At 36.6% G+C, this 18,787-nt stretch overlaps 1 protein-coding gene across 12 annotated transcripts in view; it reads right to left on the bottom strand.

Moving 5' to 3' along the window:
• TRAF3 (TNF receptor associated factor 3) overlaps positions 1 to 18,787 on the bottom strand; it is a 71,052-nt gene that overhangs the window by 14,465 nt on the left and 37,800 nt on the right. For 9 of the 12 annotated variants that reach the window (XM_084521789.1, XM_084521778.1, XM_084521786.1 and 6 more), the window contains 6 exons: positions 16,925 to 16,976; positions 14,527 to 14,631; positions 13,452 to 13,619; positions 9,271 to 9,351; positions 6,459 to 6,533; positions 4,559 to 4,651 (listed from right to left, as the gene is read on the bottom strand). In XM_084521789.1, the coding sequence (XP_084377915.1) occupies positions 4,559 to 4,651; positions 6,459 to 6,533; positions 9,271 to 9,351; positions 13,452 to 13,619; positions 14,527 to 14,631; positions 16,925 to 16,976 (574 nt within the window). The remainder of the gene's footprint in view (positions 1 to 4,558; positions 4,652 to 6,458; positions 6,534 to 9,270; positions 9,352 to 13,451; positions 13,620 to 14,526; positions 14,632 to 16,924; positions 16,977 to 18,787) is intronic. The other 3 variants (XM_084521780.1, XM_084521781.1, XM_084521779.1) reach the window with 2 other exon arrangements.

Below are 18,787 nucleotides of genomic sequence, written 5' to 3'. Positions count from 1 at the left end.
AAGGGAGAAAGATTTTACTAGGATCTCCTCTATGTCTTGCCAAAAAAGTAAATATAAAAAAACAAAACAAAACCAACATAACCTTCCAGTAGCTACTTTTCCACTTCCAGAGTGGTACTGGTACAACTTTGGCTAATAAAAGTACAGATGGGATACACAAACAGCAATAGAACTTGTTTCTAAGCATAATCTTTCCTTTGGTTTGTAATTTAATGGTTTGGTTTCCCAGTTTCCACTAACCAGGTAGTGGAACCATGACTACCTTGTTAGTACAACAACCATTGACTTGACAGTGGCTAGGAGCTGGAAGAACCAACCTGAGCCCTCACAGACAGGGATACCAAAGAAAAGTTGGACAGATGGAAAGCTAGTTAGGAAAGGGAAACATTAGTCTTATTCCACTTATTCCAATCTATTCTGATATATAGCAAATTTAAGTTAAAATGGCATCTGAATGGGATTGACTTGGCTTCACGGAATGTGATGGTGATGAAGACTCCTTTGATGAACAAATATAGAAGGGATCCATGTATCTGAAGGAAAATCCAATGGTGTCTACTAGCAAAAAAAAAAAGAATAAAGAGCTACAGAGACAGACTGATGATTATGTTCTCTCTGTATTGACATTTTATGAATTCATTCATTAGTGACTCATTCTGATTTTAAAACATGAGCCTTGTTACAAGAATATCATATATTGTATCTCCTTGGAGATGAAAGTAATACAGTAAATATTCTCTGTTACTGCAGGTACACACTATTTTGTGTTCTGTTCATTAATGTGGTTTGGAGAAGGGTGGTGATAAGGTGCCTTTTTTTCCCCTGACCTCATTTTCCCTAGGTAAGATTATTCAACAACAAAAACGTGGAAAAAAACCAACCCAAAGTAACATTTGGACATGGACATTCAGGTGGATGGTTGGACTAGATAATCTTAGAGGTCTTCTCCAACCTTAATGATCCTATATCCAGACTCATTCCACAGTTAGATCTTTAATGCGGATAAGGAGCAGCACTGTTTTCAACCCACCAAAATCTTTTGATAAACATTCCACATTAAGACCAGTTACTTAGATACTTCATGTTCCCCCCAAAACTTATCCCCTGCCTCAGCAAATACACTGGCATTTGGGGTCACACCATTTTTACTTCTGATGTGGATACCTCTGTAGAATTCCACTACTGTAACTGCCCTCTAATCAGACACAGTTGGATTACTTGAGCATCACTGCATTCCCAGACTCAAGCAGCTAGCCTGTTTAAAAAGGCAAATAATTTTAATCTCTATACTAGCCTAAACTGTGCACAAAAGGACCGCCAGAGTCCAAAGGCATTCAGCGCGTTGAACATGGGCCCAAAAACAGAGAGAGATGATACTTCATATTATAGGTTGGTATCTACCTTTCCATATAGCATAACATGTGTGTATAGAAACACTTAAAATAGCTCCACCTTTTATCTATCAAACACTAGCACAAAAGGGCTGGTCACCAGTAATGAGACTAAGCTGATTTCACCCATGCAGGGAGCAAAAATCCTGAGGCTATGGGAATGCATGCCTAGGTGTCAGAAAATTCTCAAGAACAAGTGCAAATTTAAATTAGCTCCCCTGCCTCCCACTTATTTCAGATCTGCTGGGGTAGCCATTTTTACATCCTCCTTTTCCTTAATGAATCAGAGTTCTTCAGTTAATCGTGATCTTTACATTCCCTCTCACTTTTTCCTGCTCAGGCCTCCCAGTCGTAATGCTAGTGGCACAGTGTTACTGCCTTACATTTCCATTTTTGTACAAGCTATAACACGTGGGTTTATCTTGTACCAAGATTTTCCACGCAGTTTTACAGATCATAAGAGAAACAGAATTATGTCCTGCAGTCCTTAATCATAAAGAGCAGTCGATGCTAACTCAGTAACTGTATTTAGGTGGCAATTTGTGAATAAGAAATCTTTAAACACTAAATGCAGTTTCATAATTACATTTGGCATAAGTCTTTGGAGCTTAGGTTAATTAAATGAAAAACAGCGTAAAGGAAACAGGGCATCCACTTACAAACTGCATCAACCATCAGCTTCCTTTACTTTTTGGTCATATTTGAAAAACTGCTAGGGTAAAGTGTGTTCTTATTCAGCAGTTTTTCAAATAAAGCTATTCTTACCACTATTGATTAGTAAACAGACTGAAAGAAACCCTCAAGCCACAAAGAATCTGATTAGAACAGACAGGTCCCATATTTAAGTCACATTAAAAATAAACTGTTTCTACCAGATTTCTTTAAGAATGGTACAAAGCCACAAAATCGTGTTCAAATCATTACTTCCATCACCATAAAACCTAGAGGAGTTCAGTCTGCAAGTCTGTCCCATAACAGAGCAAATAGGACACTCAATTTTAATTCATCCCACAAACTTGTGATTCAAGATTTTAAATCTGACCTCCTCTTAACTACTTTTTGCTAATAAGACCATTCAAATACTTAAGTCGTAACTCAGCACAGCCTTTGTAGCTATGAAGGCTTTCAGCTTGCGTACTCCACATCTCTGTTAAAAAACACTGTGACTGAGAGAAGGCAACGTCTCCTATCCCCTGCATTTCACAGTGAGTACCCCTAATGAGATCTTTACTCTCCAGAAACCAGTGACAAGACTTCCACCAACTTCAGTGGGGCCATGATTTGTGATATTCGTCAGCCAAGTCAACTTTGCACTGTCTTCAGTGCAGAGCGTTTTTTTTCTCAAAGAGAACAACAAGGAAGTTACAAATTTTATTACCCTTCTCTAGAATAAAGTCACTAACATATGATATGTGGTTAGCTATTCTGGTAACTTGGCACTGTCTTGGGATTTCCAGTGATTCAACTCTTTATTATGAATAGGAAGAAGTCTACAAAGCAGGAAGTGAAAAAGAAAAAGGACAAATAAAAAAAAGGACAAACAATGATAAGCAGTTATGTCCTAAATGGAAGTTAAAAGAACTATCAACACATTAAAAAACATAGTAAAGTGTATATTCTCTTAGCTCTGAAAGAGACAGACACAGAACTGCTGAGCATTTTGTAAATGATGAAGCACCTCTCAGGACACTGCCAAAAGGCAGGAAGTGATCTATTCTGGAAGTCACAGGGAACGCTGCTTCTTCCCCAATTATGCAAAATAAATTGCATCATTTTACTCAGACTAATGAAAAACAAAACTAAGGATATGAATTGGTATCTGTTAAAACCAAAAATGCACAGTTCCTACATTAACAGAAAGATTCAAGTGCAAAAGCAAGCTTAAGTATTGATATTGACCAACAAACTAAAATTTACACACTTAGTAAAAATTGTACGTGAAAAGAGTTAACACTGCACTAGACCTCTCGCAGGCTCAATGGTTTCCCTTACAGAACTTCAAGTTAAAAAAAAAAAATGCAATCCACAGACTAATATGCTAGGGACAAAACTGTATTTTGCTGTTCCTGTTAACTTCTGCTTTAAAACTGCATTTCCTGTAGCTGCAGGACTTTGCTGGAAACCCATGCATGACAGAGCACTGTGCTAGACCAGCAGAGGAAAGCACTTTCAAGACAGCTTGCTAAACCATTGCTAGCAGTCTGCTGGGAGATGACAGAAGTCACAAGCCACACATATCCAAGTGCCACTGAAGTTAGGCTGGGATTACTACTCTCATTTAACTCACTCTAGAAAAACCTAAAGGGGCTCCTGATTATTCTGCCTGCATTTCTAGAACAGTTCTATTAGTTCTGGGGTCCCCACTACCACCAAAAAAAAGCAACAGTATTATTTAACGTATGTAGAACTATAAGAACAGCAACCTTTTCCAAAAGATGCAAAAAAGCAACAACTACTTCGGAAATTTTGCATTTTAAAAATCAGAAGCTTAACCATCTGCTCTCCAATTAAGAATTAAGTCATTTAAACTATTCCCAAGATCATGGCTGTTCTTTGTGTGATTTCCAGAATCTCCTAAATCCCAAACAATCTAAAATACTAGGAAACTCAAGGATGCACTGCAACAACTTCACTCTGGTCCAATGCCAAAGCAGAAGTCATCATCCCCAAGAGTTACAGGATGTTTACTTTAATTAACCTTTGTAGGTCATCAAGTTTGGAGAGCAAGAACAAAAATAAACAAAAACTAGTTTATTACATGCTATTTCTAGTAACGTTACCCCTTGAAAAATACTGAGGTAGAAAAAATACAGCTCATAGTACTGCCATAGCTTTCAGAATCCTCTTTTTTTAAGAAGGCAGCTCAGAGAGGGTATTTAATATTGGACATTATATTAAATATTAAGGTGGTTTATCTAAGTGAACAGAGTGTTTTAACTAATAAGCTACCAATGAGGAAAATTGTACATGGAGTTGCGAAGCCAAGTTTCTTATAGCATTCTATTATAATAAAGGTAGCGTTACAATATGTGGCTTGAGTGCTTTTGGAGCCTACTACTGCTTTAGCTGTACTGTTGAACAGCTGTTAAACAAAAAAAGTGCTTCTTCCAGTACTTTTAGATGATTTAAAGAAATCAATGAAAATTAGAAGTGAGTAGAAGATATACCTTATTTTCTAGAGCATTGCTCCACTCTTTCAATAAGTTAACATGCTGCACTGCTGAGCTGGCTTCGTGTGCTTTAATTTGTTGGTTTGTTCCCTGTGACAACAAAGAATTTATACATTTTAGCCAATTCCACTTCTTTTAAACCTACAAAGAAAGAGTATATCAAGACATCGAACCAACACTATGTATTTTGGTTCACGGATGCATGTTGCAGAACTGTAGAGAGAAGGGAAATCTACTTGAGAATTTACAAAAGTCAGGAAAACAGTTAATATAGCAAGTGTTTTATACAACTGCCATATATCTCCATCCAATAAACTCTATACGTCAGAGACAATAAAGGCGAGCAAGATTTACAAAATGAATTGTATTTCAGAGCCTTCTGCGTAGCTTTACACTAAATAAAGCATAATAAAACTCTTGAGGCATACAAAACCTAAAGTGTCCAATTCCCCAAAGCATAATTTAAACTTCTGTTGTATTTCATAAGCAGCTTCAAAAGCACTAAATTTACCCTCAGTTGAGTATTAAAGACAGATATTTAAGACAAATTCATCACTGGAAACTGCCAGCTTTATCAACTACTTTGAGAAATATTTCAATGACTAGTTTGTCATCCTAAGATGTTATCATGATAGCTCTATGATATTCAAATACGCTGCCTCTGCACAAGCTATAAATGCTGTTACAAATAATCACTGTATAAGAAGTTTACAGAACACACATAGATCATATACAGAGTACATAAGATGCGGACCATATTACTTTGTTTGTATTGTGTTGCATTACACCTACTTCAGTAAGTGTTTTGCAATGCAGAGTGTATTAGCATCGATGGCAGATATGCTCCAAAGAAACTGAAGAGGTTTCAATGATCCTCAAAGTATGTACTCTATATAAAGTATTAAAAATATATATGTGGATATATGTACATATATGCACACATATACATACATAAAATGAATGGCAATACATACGACATAACAGTGGGCAGGATTATAGCATTGATCAATTCTACAACTAAGAGCATTACTGCTAACACTTAAAATGATGAATGCTCATTATTTAAAAAACTGGAAATACCTGCTGGAAGTAGTTTATTGAGAAGTGTTGCTACTTACAGTTCTTGTCTCTTTAAGCTATCATGGACTAACAAACGAATGACACTATCTGATAAACTCAATTTTTTCCTGTCAGCAGTTTCTGAAATTTCCTGAATAATCCTTTCATTATATAAGCATACAAAATCGCTATGATATATGCCATCGGGAGCAGAACATTACAAGTGATTGGAATACTACTACTGAATCCAGTGTTAGATATATATATTTTTTTTAATTAACATCACAGGGAGTGCTAAGATTAAAGTCTAGAACATTTTTTTAAACAGATTTCAGCTATACTTTGACTATACACCTATGTGCACACAGACATATGAATGCACATAATACATGTTTTAAATGGGCTCATCTATGTCTAAACTTAATAAAAATGCTAAGACAAACAAATGAAAGAAAATATAAACATACCTAGGTTAAGAAAATAAATACTTTCATAGAAACAAGTGAAGTTACTGGTTTATTTTCTGAAGAACAGAAGCAACATTACTCTTATTCTAACTTACTAAGTTCTTCAAATATGTCAACCTCCCTGTTTCAACAAAGATGTACCTAACAACTGAACTCTCAAAGCATTAAAGGAATGTATGGGTTTTTAATATCATTTACTTTTAAAATGGAAAAAAAAAAAAACAACAATCATCTCTGCTGCTTAATCATTTGGTGCAACTGGATGACTTTTTCTTAACCAAGACTAGAGAAGTCCAGAACTTTCACGTCAAAGAGTTAAGTTCTACTTGCAGACTTTCATCAATTGGGAAGTATAATTGTTATATACTGACCTGAAAAGTGCAGCCATAACGCTTAAAACTACAGGTACTTGGGGCATTAATACATTCTGACAAATGTGCATTCAACTGCAATAGGAAAAAAATGTGAGTTTTGGCAAAAGACGTTTGCATGATAATGCTCAAAACATAAAGGGCACAGGTTATCAGATTTGTAGTGTGCCATTTGCAGAACATACAATACACGTGTGTATATTTTCTCCAGTCTGAACTAAAGTGCAAATACTTTATATACACATATGTAAACCACACGCACATGCCAATACAGTATACAGTGTGATACATTTAATATACAGTGAAACTTCTACTAAAGACTATTTCAGTAAGCAACCCAATTAAAAAAGCAAACAAGAACAGTTCACAATTATTCGTATTATTTCATTTGACTTTAATGAATGACTAATCTTTGCTCACCAAGTGATTTTTACTGGTGTTCTAGTTAAGTCTTAGGATCAGTTTCACTGTAGCAAAGTACATCTTTTCTAACTCTAACTGCACAAGGAACCAATTTTTCAAAACATAACATGCAATTCTCAGTGCCAAAATTAATGGTTATATTACACAAAAAAGACTAAACAAGTACTGCATGAAACAGACAGTTTTATAGTAGGTACAGTTAAGTAACTTTTTAAAATGCAGTACACCGGACTAAAACTGATTAGTAAAATGCCTGCATTTTTCACAGATTGAGATTTATTCCAGTATTTTAGATTATTATGAACACAGACCACTTTTCCTTTCAAAATAAACCAATTCACAGAAGCGTATGCATATATACAGACAACAGCCATTGCAGCACAGAGGGCAGCAGCTAGATGCAAACTGCCTAAAAGTTGGAGCAAAGAGCCATTTTTGCAAAGGACAGAGCAACAAACACCCTCTCTTCAAAAAGAGGATCTGCAATTTGTCTTTCCCACAAAGCAGACAGGAGCTAGAGTCTAGCTCCTCAGCTGGTACCACTCTTTTGGCTTTCAAGATCTCATGTGAAATTCCCACACAATAAGTCCCATATGACTCATCAGCTCATCCACCTCCAAGGAAGAAGGGGCGAACCAATTTCTGCTTTGAACCTGCAGCTCTGGAACGGACAGGACAGGCTTTACAATCTGATACCGAGATGCAGTCACTCATCTCTGATATACACCTATTACATTTCACTATCTGTAGAAATTCATACTGTAGTTTCAAAAGAAACACACGGTTCAGAAAAGAGACCAAATAAGAATGAGACATGTGGTATAGCAGGCTTACTAGAATGCCACATTTTCAACTTCTCCAAACTAGAAGTCTGCCAAAGAATTATGAATTAAACATGAAAAATTGCCATTTATTCTACAGTTAGATAGTCGCTTTTTGTGCGCTACAGAATTTTCTCAAACTGTTAGGCAGGCATTTTTCCATTTTCGGCATTAGAATTGTTGTCCCTAACCATGCAGCTAAGCTATATTATACACGTATATATATACACTGATGGGATCAGAAAAAAATTAAGCAACATGTAACATCGTATGATGCAGGGCAAGATTGAAGTTCTAATTCTACCAGTGGTTTCAGAACTCCTATCTGGCTATATGTGCAATGAAGTGATAAAGCCTGGGTTGATGTCATGCAAATTAGTGGGACAATTCTCTTTAGCAGTAAGATATACCTCTTCACAAAATAACTGCTCAAGATTTAACTATGCACAAGTGCTCCAGAACCAGGGTCTAAACTCAGAAGTGTTTAATTCAGAAACTTGCTGACAGAATTGGCCCAGGATATATACTTTCTTTTTTCTTAGCAGTTTAATTTCTGTTAATTTCTGTTTAATTTCTGTTACCTAACATACATGTTAGATTTCATTATCCTAAAGGAAAATGCTGCCCATGTTTGGGAGGTGCTTTATACACCTTGGGTACTGTGATGTATGATTAATAATTTACAAGTGTAACTGAAAAAAATCCAACCGAGGAAGTATAAGTAGAAAGAGATGAGCTGACATCCTCAGATCAGAAACTTGGCTTTCTTTAAATGAGGTTTACAGAGTGCTGAAGACTTAAATAAGCTCTTCCCCATCCTCAGAAAGTTCTATTTGAGGAAAAAAATAATGCACATCGACTGACAGAAGCTACCTATACCTGCTTATAAGAACAAAGATCTGTTCGAAGATGACACTTTGTGTGTTTGGGTTTTTATTTTGTTTGCTTGCTTTAATCTGGTCTATATTATCGTTGTAAGTCTCTATGCATTAAAAGAAATTTTTATGCATTGTTGCATCTGGCTGTAGGCATGTTGTATTCATGTTACCCTGTACGTCATGCTAGTTCTCCAAGCATTTGTTATTTTTTCCCCATATTTAATAACCTTACTTTACATTTTTCCATAGAATGATTCTGCTTTCTAGCAATTCCTTATATTTTTCTAGTCTTTAACTCTTGTCAACGTGCACTAAAGTTTCATTCACTCATTCTATTTTAATACAAACAATCACTACCCTGAGACGCTGCTCTATTGTGCTCAACAAATGCTTTACACTAGGGTAGGGTGGAGGGGGGGATGCTGTTAAAAAGAAAGCAGGAGAGACATGCACTAGTCTTGGGTAAGCCAAGTGTAATATAGACACAAAACTAAGAAATTATTTTTTAAGTAGTTTTTCAATAAATCATTAAAGATACTTGAGTGTTAATCACACTTAACTGTGTGGTAGAAAAAGCTTTTCTTTAGATCTCACATTTTAATGAAGGAAATGGCTTCTGGCAAAATTCTTGCGAGATCTTACTAAAAAAATATTTGATTTTCCAGCACAACACTGGGCAAGACTTCTTACCTCGCTCCTCATGAGTGTCTTAACACTACATTTGTGAGGACATGAAACCATGACACATGGACAGTCTGTATCTTCATGTTTCTACAGAGGAAAAAGCAAACAAACCACAGATCAGCTTGTACTCTGAAGTTAATGAGCACTTACCTGCAAAGAAAAGCATCCTACAATAATTAAAAATACACTTTTTTTTCCAACATTAATCCTAATTGTGCAGTTACACAACTGCAATTGCTGAAACATCCTTTAATGCTTTTGATAGATTCTGAACCAAAAATAAATATTTTCTTGTTTTAAGAACAAAAAAATAAAACTTTAATAAAGATTGTCTTGTTTCATTAGAGTAAATCTTCTTGATTAGTATTTTGTTTTTACTCAGGAACAATGAAATAATAAAAATCAAGTTTTCTCCCTCAAGAATTACTCACAAAAATCAAGCACCTTTAAGAGTGAATAGAACCACTGCAGATGTCCTTATGCCTTTTTTTTTTTTTTTTTTTTAAGAACATACAGTGCATGAAAAAGCTCTCCAGCAATATGCATTGCACCATCTCTGATAAGCTTTCCCTCCTATATAAGGATATTTCCCTTCCGATGGTTTTCTAACTTTTATTCCCAAACATCTGATACTGAGTCTCATTGCTACACATCCAATGTTCAAAGAGATGAAATTTATCACACTGCTAGGCAGGCATTTTGATCTGAACCTAGCTGATGACAGATACCTTAGTATTGCTGTCAAACCAAAACACCATAGAAAGGGAAGAAAATCAGGCCCAGTCTAACTGAATTTGCATTTCTTCTCAGTTTTTCTCAGCAAAATGAAAAATCTGGAAAAAAAGTTTTCATTTTGTGTCAGGGAAAGGTCCCATTCAACTTGAAACAAACTGTTTCATTTCTGGTACTTAAGAAAAGCAAAGGAAACAAAGGTTTAGATTTATAAGCCCACTAGAAAAGTAAGATGATGTAGCATGCCTTTTTTGCCCAGTATAGATGTCTATCTTTGAAACAAAACCAAGACAAGGGAGACGCAAGCTCTGAGATGTGAAAGGTCTTGGTTCAGAACTCAGTCATAAATCTGTGAGCATCGGAGAACATATACGTCCTCGGTTTTAAAAGCAGATCGGGCATCCTGTCCTTCTGCGTGAAGCAAGTCCTTCCTGGGATCCCTCTGACTTGCACTACCTCACTTGGTGTAGCGCACACAGTCAGAGACAGAAAGCAAGAAAGCTTAGGTTGCTCCTCAGCCAGACAGCCAGCACAGCCTCCTGAAAGGTGCAAGGAGCTAGGTTCAGGCCTACCCCACCAGGACTTGGCTACCCAAACAGGCTCTGTGCTTGCACAGACTGAGAACACCTCTCCCCAGAACAACTTCTGCCACAGCGACTGCAGTATTCTCACGAAGAACAGCTATAGGACCATATCTTCTGACAGACTTAAGAACTGGACCTGGACCCCACACGTCACTGTGTTGAAGAGACATCACACACTACCATGCAGCCCTGGGAGCCTACTGTCCTACAGACTTCTCCGATTGTTTGGGAAATACAAAATAAAATTACTCCCTTCCAACATCCCTTCCCTAATTTTAGCTCTCTCTAACCTACCCAGGCTATCTGAATAAGGCTATGAAATAAATGCTCAAAGTTCCCTCACGGTTGATAACAAAAAGGCCCCATGCAACCCACTGACAGCCCTCTCTCCAGCTCCTCTCCCAAGGTCCACCCAGTGAAACCAGTGACCTCAGGATACAGACTGATCTCATTCCCATGGCAGAATATCTGAATATCACATGCTGCCAAGCACATAAAACCTAAAGCCAAAGGCAGCACACCACTTGGGGAGCAGCGAGCACAGGTGAGGGAAGGCAGAATATTAACACAGCTCTCTAGAGAAGCTACGGCCACATTAGGGACACATCTAGCCCCAAAAGCAGCAACAAGGGAGCAAGGTCTCATGTCTACCCCAGCAGCTGTCCCAGCCAGCTCAGCTGTATTGCCAACTACTGACTGAAGTTCAGATTGCCTTAGCAGGGGCAGGGAGGTAGCAAAGAGCCTAGGCACCAAGTAATGCTGTCCTTCCAGATCTGTATCTTAACACTACCCAACTATAAATTTTATAGGATAAACTTTCAACTAACTTTGTGGATTACCCATCAAAAAACATTAACGCACCTATCAACAGTGCAGGCAAGACAAATGCAATCTAAAAAAAGTGAACTAACTTTGTTAACTAGAGAGTCTGCCTTCAACAACGGGGATTTCCTACCCCCCAAGATCATGGGATTCTATGAAGACACAAACCATATGTACTCCGGTAAAATTATTTTTGTTTCCATTTGCATACCTTTTTTCTCAGTACGCTCCCTCTATCTCCATTTTCAGTTCAAGTCACTGAGACCTGCTTCAGTCATTATTATGTTAAAAAAAATTAGGCTACAGAAGCTAGAGATGAACTCAGTCTCTGGGTGACAAAACTCTAATAAGTCAAAAGGAGCCTTTCGTTCAAATGTTCGGTCTCATTAAGCTTCTAATTCTCCTCATTACCAAAGTATAATGAGGTAACACAATCAGGCCATAAAAAACAACAGCAGCAGCATTTCTATAATCACTGAATTTCTGAAAATATAGGAAAGGATCTGGAGAAGATCTTCGAAGAGAAGAATAATTACTTTATTTACAACTATTCTTTTCTGTACTTCAGTGTAATATGTCATTCTTATTTCCAACATGAATACATAAAAGGTAAATCACTGAATTAAAATCTGGTAGAAAACCTTGTCTCAGCTTCTGAGTATCTTGAAAGCTACCACTTGTTCAAAGATTTCTTAAGTGTTAAATCCACCAATATCTGATAAAAGAGATTTCTGAAACTAACACAGAGTTTTATGTTCTTCAAAAGGTAAGGATGATTTCAGACTCAAAAAATGTAAATGGTGATAACTGCATTGCCCCAATAAAAAACAATTGTCTACAAGGATCCCACAAGCATGTTAATTAGGTATGGAAAACCAGTTGTATAACAAGACCTATCTAATACTCGCTGATTTTGTCCATTAAGACTGAACACATTTTTTAGTGTCATTCTTTGTCTATTATCCATTCCCAAACTAAAGAAAATTCTGGGAAAATACCAGCCATAATCTAACTAAACACACTTTCACATTTGCATGTGCAAGAATAAAATAGGTACATAAAATATTCTTTGCCTATTTTGTATATCTCAACCACCTAATGCTAGGTAATTGCACAATTACTAATTGTACCAAACCTTGCAAGTATATACTGAAATATGTTAAAGACATACTTCCAAACTTGGCAAGATTCAGCCTATGCTTTTTTGTAAAAGCTTATCTGAGCAAGGAATGCTTCTCATCATTGTGAGGATTCACTTAACAATATACAAGAACATAGCTGAGAATGACCACTCTTAGCATACTAAGAGGGCTGAAATCTAAGACTGTCAAATTATAGAAACTATCAAATTATAGAAATTATGTAAATAGAGAGCTATCGTAATTACAGCAAGAGACAATCAGCATAAAATATGGGAAATAATGCACACACTCAGCTTACAATTCTATGTCTAAAAAAATGTATGTCTCTCTCATTCTCTGCTCTGTACTTAGTAATTCACAACAGGCTGCTTATCAGGCAAGTTACTTATATGCCAGAACAGCAGAAATTTGGCCTAGGCCTGTCCTGCACCATTAGTGGTCACACTAAGACATTCTGTTACCACATTGCTGCCTTCCTTCCTCTAACAGTTCATACTGTACCCAAGAAGGGTTAGACAAAAAAAGTTATTTCCCCAGTCAATAGCTAATACTTATGTATTTCCAGTATAACACTTAACTGTTGTGATAGGAGTTAGATTATATCAATTTAAGCAAAAGAGAAAAGCAAGGCAGAAGTTACTGTACTGTCATTATCAGGCAGTGAATCTAATTTATTTTTTAAAGTGCAGTATCTGAACATCAGAACTAAACCAGAATACATTCCCTAGTCACTGCAGTAGCTGGGGAATGTAGCACAGAAAAAAAAAAAGTGTTCCGAAAGACTGCCTATTTTCTGTTTTGAGCTACTAAGTCTGAGAGGACAATACTCTACTGGCAGTTAAACATAACATGAAGAGTTATTTCTCCATTTTAACATATGGAATCTTGAAACAAGAAAATACCGCACCTGCAACATAATCATTGGGACTTGGCTTTTACAGTATTTACAAGTTGTCTCCCGGTATTTACAGGTCTTCTCTACATGGTCTGGCAAATCTTTTCTTAATATTTTTTCTTTGCAATCAGCACGAGGACATGCAAGTTCTTCAAACTGACAATCAGTTTTCAAATGCATCTGAAAGATGAAGAAAAGTCAAGCCAACTAAGTTTTGTGCATTTCTTCTCTCCTTTGAAGACATCCCATGTTAAACAACTTCAAAACCAAAGTAACCTTAGGACCAAAGTAAGAGAAGTTACCTTGCATACGAGAGTGTGCAAATAGCAACAAGTCTACTCAGGAATAGGTAACACTGAATTGACAGTGTTTAATACAGTGAAATCTGCTCTCTAGGTAAAGATAAATGCTTTCAGTATGAAAGTTGCGTATGTATGAAATTTCACACAGACTAATTAAACAAAAGGCAAGAATTCTTTTTCAATGTATGTTATCTGACAGACATATATGCTGCTTCAAGGTTTTAGGGTTTAAATACTTTATCTGTTTCACTCACAGCAAGTTTAAATACCCACACAGCTCACTGCAGACTGCTGTATAACCATTCCTTCTGACTGTTAAATTACTAGATTACTGTTATACCTTTGTGAAACAAAGCTGCAAGTTCTGTATGAGTCTGTTGAAGCCAAAGGTTACACAACTCCATGCATAAACCACCACTTATGTCAGAGGATTATCATTGGTAATAAAAAATAAAAGAAATAAACACACCAAAAAACCCTCACATTTTTAAGGTATATATTAGGATTTTTCCCGATTTTTTTTTTTTTTAGTTCTCTCTAGTCCCTGCTTTGCACTTTTACGTTTCAGAGCGCTTTAGTGTCACACAACCACATTATTTTTTTACCACAATCCCTCACAGCATATCAAAAAGATGAATTCCAAAAGGATCTAACTCTATTCCAACTTTGTAAATAAGCAGCTTAATCACCAGTGTGAGCAAGACACTGGCCAGGGTTTTCATTTGCAAGATTTCTTCTCATTCTTTAACTCAAAAGAAAGCTTATGACTATGTTTGATTACTTACCAGTAATTGACCCAGAGACAGTTGTTCTTTGCAGCCCTTGTTTTCATTTCTGCAGTATATCTGAAGGGCAAGAAGTTCTCTCCTGCAACAATTATCCTTAAACACCTGAAGGGAAAAAAATAAAATAAGATCAAAGGCCACTTCATCTTAGAAACTTAAACCCCTTCAAGAATATGCAAGTTCAAAGAAAGAAGTCATGCAATTCAGCTACAGCGATGTCATTTAATTTTAACCTTACGTGCCAAAAATAAAATGCTACCATTCGATTTTTCTTAATGTGCACATCACAGATTTCTCCACTGTGAAGCAGCCCAGTGACAAAAGATATTTGGACAGATGCTCTACTATTATTCCACCTTTACTACAAATACAGTAAAGGCGGAAGGTAAAAGAAAAGGTTATGATTTTTGCTATTTGTTTGCCTACAGTAGATGTAAACTAGAACTCTTCACGTTATTTGGGAAGCTAGTACGTTACATAAAATACCATAAGACAAAAAAAAAAAAAAGAGTTGAAACAGTGGTTTAAAGAGAGGATTTCAAGGAAGTCAGTCACCCAATGACCAGCCTGGTTTGTTTGAACACCTATTTACACTTCTCTGATAGTACATAGTTATAGAAATTCTAAGGTCTTAGTTCAGAGGAGGTTTACTATTTCACTGATAAGAAGGCTTTAACCATCTCTCCATTTTGATGTTTGTAAGCCTTTCCGGCATTTTTATCTATAATAGAACTGCAAGAAGTTAGAAGTAGAGAGCTAAGGGGGTTAGACTTTGTACCTTTTACACATGATATCCCATTAAAAAAAAAATCTGTTTCAGAGAGAATGTAATGACACTACCAAGAAGCCCTATTGCTAGGGGCAGAAACTGGGAAAGGACTGGATGCCCTTATGGCTGTTCTTTGCTGTTCTTAAGTGCAAACTGAATGGATAGAAACCCTAGTTAGTTGAAATTGCATCCATGGCCATTTGGAAATACCAAAGACCAAGTCCAACTATGACTACTTCACTGATAAATGGGGTTTTGTGAAACGTATCCCTACAGCTTACGGTCCCTACAGTTCCAACCACGGAACTGTTCGGCATGCCAGCATTTAATAACAACAACAGCACTGTCCAGTGTTTATAAATCTATCCCCAGTATCAGTAAAGAAAAAAAAAATACTGCAACCAATCTGACACAGGTCACTGATTTTTATTTACTTTTCAGATGTACATGTGAAGTTTAATGAATCAACAAATCTCATTTAAATAACCAATTTTCAGCACTGCAGGTCATTCCTCCCCCCTTCAGTAATACACGGTGCTACTAGGCACAGCTTTGCCAACTGAAGTTAAGATGATTCTTGAAGTTTTGCCAAGACCGTCTAAAAGCTCTATAATGATTTTGGACACCAACATTCTGTGGGAAGAGACAGGTTTCCAGTTTCATGAAAATCACCACCTGACTTGCACACTTAGTCTAACATATTTAATATATGCTGCCCTTTGTGTCATCCTCCTATTTTAAAGATATTTGAACTTTCATCATAAATGTACATATTTATATGTACTGGGAGCTAGAAAGCCAGAGCTGAAATGATGAATAAAGTAGACATCGTGATTATTGGTCTGAGCTCCTCGAAAGCCCATCCATGTCAAAACTGAATTAAGCACTTTTCAGAGAAGTGCTCTGTGTTAAGACAAGAAGAGATTGATGTATCCACTAGCATATTCTTGAAAATGGTTACTATTAGAAGCATTTATTCAGGCAGTAAAGACTACTGACACAAAGAATTTACTAAACACTTCAGAAAAGTCTAATGTAAGAAATGCATAGTCAAAAATAATTTTCTCTACCCTCAACCTTTCAGAAGCAACACAGTTTTCTTGTGAAATACAACAGAGATTATCAGTGAAATAACTAATCCAAATAAAAAGTCTCCAAGTCTGTTACAGTTACTGTAACTCCACACAGTTTTGTTTCCAGTGTGGTTCACAAAACACCACCATGTAAAACAGAACTAGTCAACAGTAGACATGGTCTAGAGCCAAAGCAGGAGTAAGGTTTGCTTAGACCTGTCACAGCCTCTGCAAACCTACAGTAGATGCAATATTTGTTACCATCATTCCAGCTGATGAAAGAAGTGCAGTATGTTGCTGCAGCTTCCAGCTATGAAAACAAGATACAACATCTGGACAGACCATTAGGGATGAAGCCAGCACAGTTTTCTGCCACGTAGTTAACATCAAAAATAAGCTGTCTTCCTAGATAAAATAAACAGCTCAGATTCTAGAGCAAAACTATGTTCTGTAGATAGCTTATTAGGCTTATGAAATAATTGCCAGAAAGCACTTAACACATCTTAGATATGCTACACAATTCAGTACTGTGAGTAAGAAACAATTGTAACAATACCTTGTCTTTCACTATGCTTTCTTGACAGGCTGTACATTTTGGACTTGAAGAACTGCAGAGAAAAGAAAAAAGCTGTATTTTAACTCAACTGAATTTTTACAGTATAAGAACTTCACCTTAATAGGCATTTTACTTGGTTAAGACTGTTCAATTATTTTTATTTTTTTATTTATTTTTTTTAACTGTTGGAAGTAAATATAGCTTATTATAATGAGATAACATTATGTTATTTCAAGAATTTGGAACAGAGTCTGGCGTTCCCAAGGCAGTAAGACCTCCGTGATGCCTCTAGACACCCGCAGAGTGGTTTTCTTCAAGTCATCAAAATTTATCCTCTATTTTACAAGCCTGCACCTGATCCACAATTCTTTTTCCTTCTCTTATCACTGCAAACAGGCAAAATATTGCCTCTTTCAATTACCCAGATGTTTTTCAAACACCACATAATTAAACTTTACTCTCTCTGACAGAGAATTTTAAATAGTTTTAACATAAAAGGATACATGTCCATCTCTCTCACATTTGTTATGGTTTTAGTAGCTGTTACAGACCCCTGCTCCCTTTATCTAAATACAAATCCCTTTATTTCTTTGCAGCTCCTTCTCCCCCAAGTAAAATGGGGATACACATACTGATCTCCCTCATAAAGCTCTGGGATCTGTGGATGAAAAGCACTATTTAGCAGCTAGGTAAGTTCTTTTGTAAAGCATCTCACCGACAGACTGCAAATTGCTGCTGTTTGCAGCATTGCAGATCAATGTAGAAGGCTGAATTGATTATTTTATATAATCAGTATAGTTAGTTCAGTATAGTTATTTCAAATCACCCCACTGGCTTCTACTCATTGAAGTGACCATTCTTTATGTCTTAACGTATTTCAGAGCATCTTCACTGTCTCGCAGCCTCAATATCTGTGATATTTTTCTTAGATAGAAAAAAAAAGAAAGGAAGGGAGAGTAACTAATCTACTTGAGGGCATATAGTGTTTAATACAATGTCATCCTTTCCTCGCTTTTACTGAATTCACTCAAGCATCCTACTTGCTCTTTTAAGCTACAGCTGCATATTGAGCAGACTTTTTTTTTTTTTGTGTTATCTACACTGACTCCCAGTTCTTTGTCCTCAAATAACCCTGGAAAAGAACCTGCGAGCATGTAATCAGTGTGTGTGCAGCAGCATACCAACACTGAATGACAAAATTTGGTGGCAGATACAGAAACAATTTCAACTTATTTTTCTTCCTTTTTTATGGCACATTTTTTGATTTCTTTAAAAAAAAAAAGGCTATAAATTTAATTTTAAAGGATTTGTTTGCAACAGGCACTTAAATATGGTGAAGTAACCACAATGACAGTAGCGTGAAGATGGCCTTACCCATGTGTTCTTTTCAATAACAGACTGGTTAAAAAAACAGGAAGGTAAAATTACACATATTCTAGCTGCACTGTAATAAGCACATGTGCATGTCTCGCAGCAGGGAAGGAAAACTGCCCAGATTCCAGCAATGCCAGAATCCTTACCGCTTAGATTGTTAAGGGTCTGCTCTGTCCATCTGTACACATCCAAGCATGCCAGGTGTTTGTTTTTCTGCAGTCACTGCTATTAACCATGTAAGAGCCTTCCAAAACACACATTCAGAAAGAAAAAACTGCATTTCTTAAAACAAACTACACCTTAACTGAAAATGGGTATTGAAAGAAAAGTCTTTTTCCCCTCCTCAATTTGGCATGCTGTAGCATAAAACCTATAGAAGCTGATCAGTGAGCTGCAGGCACTGGTATTTCCCCTGTACAGATCTTATTCTTTATTACATGACAGGGTAATGTAGTATCCTACAACCTCTTTTGCCATATTGCATGTATT

Source organism: Aythya ferina (assembly GCF_964211825.1).
Source record: "Aythya ferina genome assembly, chromosome: 5".
In the NCBI taxonomy this organism is placed as follows: domain Eukaryota; kingdom Metazoa; phylum Chordata; class Aves; order Anseriformes; family Anatidae; genus Aythya; species Aythya ferina.
Note: the sequence above shows the minus strand (reverse complement) of the source record. Positions and strands in the feature narration are given on the sequence as shown.